The sequence below is a fragment of the Myotis brandtii genome, unplaced genomic scaffold, assembly GCF_000412655.1.
Source record: "Myotis brandtii unplaced genomic scaffold, ASM41265v1 scaffold266, whole genome shotgun sequence".
In the NCBI taxonomy this organism is placed as follows: domain Eukaryota; kingdom Metazoa; phylum Chordata; class Mammalia; order Chiroptera; family Vespertilionidae; genus Myotis; species Myotis brandtii.
The window spans coordinates 7,033,800-7,036,768 of NW_005360124.1; the positions used below are offsets into that span (position 1 = coordinate 7,033,800).

The 2,969-nt window shown below is 41.7% G+C and overlaps 1 protein-coding gene across 1 annotated transcript in view; it reads right to left on the reverse strand.

Annotated features, from left to right (window-relative positions):
- Positions 1–2,969, reverse strand: part of VPS13A (vacuolar protein sorting 13 homolog A (S. cerevisiae)) — a 158,762-nt gene that overhangs the window by 86,393 nt on the left and 69,400 nt on the right. The window contains exons 26-27 of the mRNA XM_014541227.1: positions 1,709–1,863; positions 1,255–1,411 (exon numbers count right to left, since the gene is read on the reverse strand). Of these exons, the coding sequence (XP_014396713.1) occupies positions 1,255–1,411; positions 1,709–1,863 (312 nt within the window). The remainder of the gene's footprint in view (positions 1–1,254; positions 1,412–1,708; positions 1,864–2,969) is intronic.

The window sequence follows — 2,969 nt, forward strand, 5'->3', positions numbered from 1 at the left end:
ATCTCCAAGTTTTACTAACTATTCACTATAAGCAGAGTCCTCTGATCTCATATTTGTTGTAAGAGACAACTTTCTGAAACATCCCCAAACATTACAGTACTTTAAACTCGTTTGTACTATGGCCGATCCCAAAGCATGTGGTACAATACTGAGACATTGTCGAAAAACCCCTCCAAGAAGAACTTTCCCACCAAATACAACATTCAAATTCATAATTTCTCTTAGTAATCTGTCTATGGCATTTATAGCATGACTGGATGCCATGATGCATTCATCAATAATGAGAAGTTGGGCCTTTTTAATAGTTTTAGCAACTTCACTGTTTGTATCGAGTCTAGAAATTGAAGTTTCATTTAATGGAATTGGTCATTTATATTGGGAATGAAAGGTTCTTCCACCGAGAAGTAAATTTGCAGCAATTCCTGTAGATGCTGTGGGTAAAACAGTACCACCACAACCTCTAATATAATGTATTAAAACTTTATTGTGGGGAGCCACTACAGTGTTTTGGACAGGTTCAAACCTTGGGCTGATGAAAGAGCACAGTACTCTCATTGCCACATGCAAGACCCAGCTTGTAGGGCAGGGCCCTCCTAGCACAATTATAGCCAACAGCTATAGTTGTAAGCTTGAACTTAAAGTCCAAACACATGGCCCCACGTGCCTGAGTGATGTAGGCTTGATAGAGTTCAGGTGCATGTAGTTGAGTAGGATTGAAACCCAGGAGAATGTTGTAAACATCTTGGTCATGCCCTTACTTTGCCTCGTGGCATCTGCTATAAAATAAAGACATGGCTGTGGGCGTGGTCACTGTCTCTCAGCGAAGCACGTCCCACCGAGACCCAGCTTTCATTCTCTTGTCTGTCTTTTCTAAGCCTTTCAGCCGCCCCCATTCAGGTTCACTCTTGGCCGTGCTGGCGCGGCTCACTTTATAAAGATATGCCTCCAAGCTCCGAGGGCGGGTTCCTGCCTCAAACCTCGCCCTTACCGAAACAGCTCGGGGAAACAGCTCGGGGGAGGGTACAGCCGTTTCCAAAACAACCCCTGCAGGACTGACTTCCTTCCAGTCGGTCGCACCTCAGGTCGTGATGTTACAACCAGGGTTTTTATATAAGTAGATATATACTAATTCATAATGTAATATTTTTTTGAGAATGTTTTAGCAAATATACTTATTTAATGCCTAGAGTATTAAAAACTCCACAGTAGGTAGTCAAATAGTAAAATTACTTCTTTTAAAACAGAGATTCTTACCCAAGTATTCTGGGCATTTTAAGCAGAATTCTTTCAAAAAGGCATTGGCTTTCAAATCAAATGTTCGAAGTTCTACTTCCGTGCCCAATCCTAAGACAACAATTTCTACCACAGGTAGTTCACAATCTTCAACAAGGTGATAAAATTGAATCGATACCTGGAGAAGAAAAAAGAAACGATCATTATTTAAATCAAACAACTGCTTATGTAGATGATGGTTACATATGGATTTATGAGGTATACATATGACATAAATATGTATTTAAAATTTAGGAAAGATTTTATAAGCACACAAACATACAATATACAAACACAAAAAAGGAAAGGACAACAGAATAACATCTGGATTCAGCTTAAACAGAATGAAAGCAACAGTACCTATTAGTAATAACACTATATAAATAAGTTGTGAATAGAAATAAGAAACAAATATTAATTTTACAATGGTACATACCTCTGGCACTTCAAATCTTATTTTATACTGAATTATATTTTTTGAACAATCCAGCTCTGGAATCTTATTTTGTTGATAACTTTTAACGCTACCTGTTGACTGAAAATATTCTTCCACGGGACTACATGGTGCATCATAAAATTCCTCCTCTGACTCTAAATATCAGAGAACATTGTTTAAGTCAATAACCAATGCTTTACTTAATAACACATTTATAATTTTTCTAAAGTAAATATGAACACTAACACACTAGGGTCTTTTTTTATTAATATAAAGATAAAAAAAGAAATCTTAAAAATACAGAGATTATATCTGAACAAATAACACTCTTGATGACAAGAAAGTATTGAAAATTATAAAATGCAATGTTTACCTTAATGAACATCACCTTTTAAAATCATTGGTCTATCTAAAACTGGTTAAATTTTATAGCAAATGACAATGTGAATAATTACCACATTATGAATATGCAGAGGAACACACTAACATGCTCATTCTACCTGGAGATCAAAAAAGGACTTAGTTACAAACTCTGCAATATTAAAAGCAGAAGGCAGGTCTGGAAGTTTGAATGAATAAACTGAGATGGAATACTATGTCATACACACACACACACACACACACACACACACACACACACACTAGAGGCCCAGTACACAACATTCGTGCACGGGGAGGTGGGGAGGTGTCCCTCAGCACAGCCTTCATCCTCTCACAATCCGGGAACCCTCAGGGGATGTCCATCTGCCGGCTTAAGCCAGCAGGCGGACATCCCCCAAGGGGTCCTTAGCTCTGCTGAGAAGGCGGGAGAAGCTTCCGCCACCGCCACTGTGCTGGCCAGCCATGAGCCAGGCTCAAGGTTTCTGGCTGAGCAGTGCTCCTCCTGTGGGAGCACACTGACCACCAGGGGGAAGCTTCTGTGTTGAGCGTCTGCCCCCTGGTGGTCAGTGCACATCATAGCGACTGGTCGTTCTGCCGTTCAGTCGATTTGCATATTAGGGTTTTATTATATAGGACTAGAGGCCCGGTGCAGAAAAAATTTGTGCACTGGGGGGGGGTAGGGGTCCCTCAGCCCGGCCTGTGCCCTCTCGCAGTCTGGGAGCCCTCGGGGGATGTCCACCTGCTGGCTTAGGCCCGCTCCCCGGGGGATCAGGCCTAAGCTGGCAGTCAGACATCCCTCTGGCAGCCCGGGAGCCCTCGGGGGATGTCCACTTGCCAGCGGGGAGCAGGCCTAAGCTGCAGTTGGACATCCTTAGTGCTG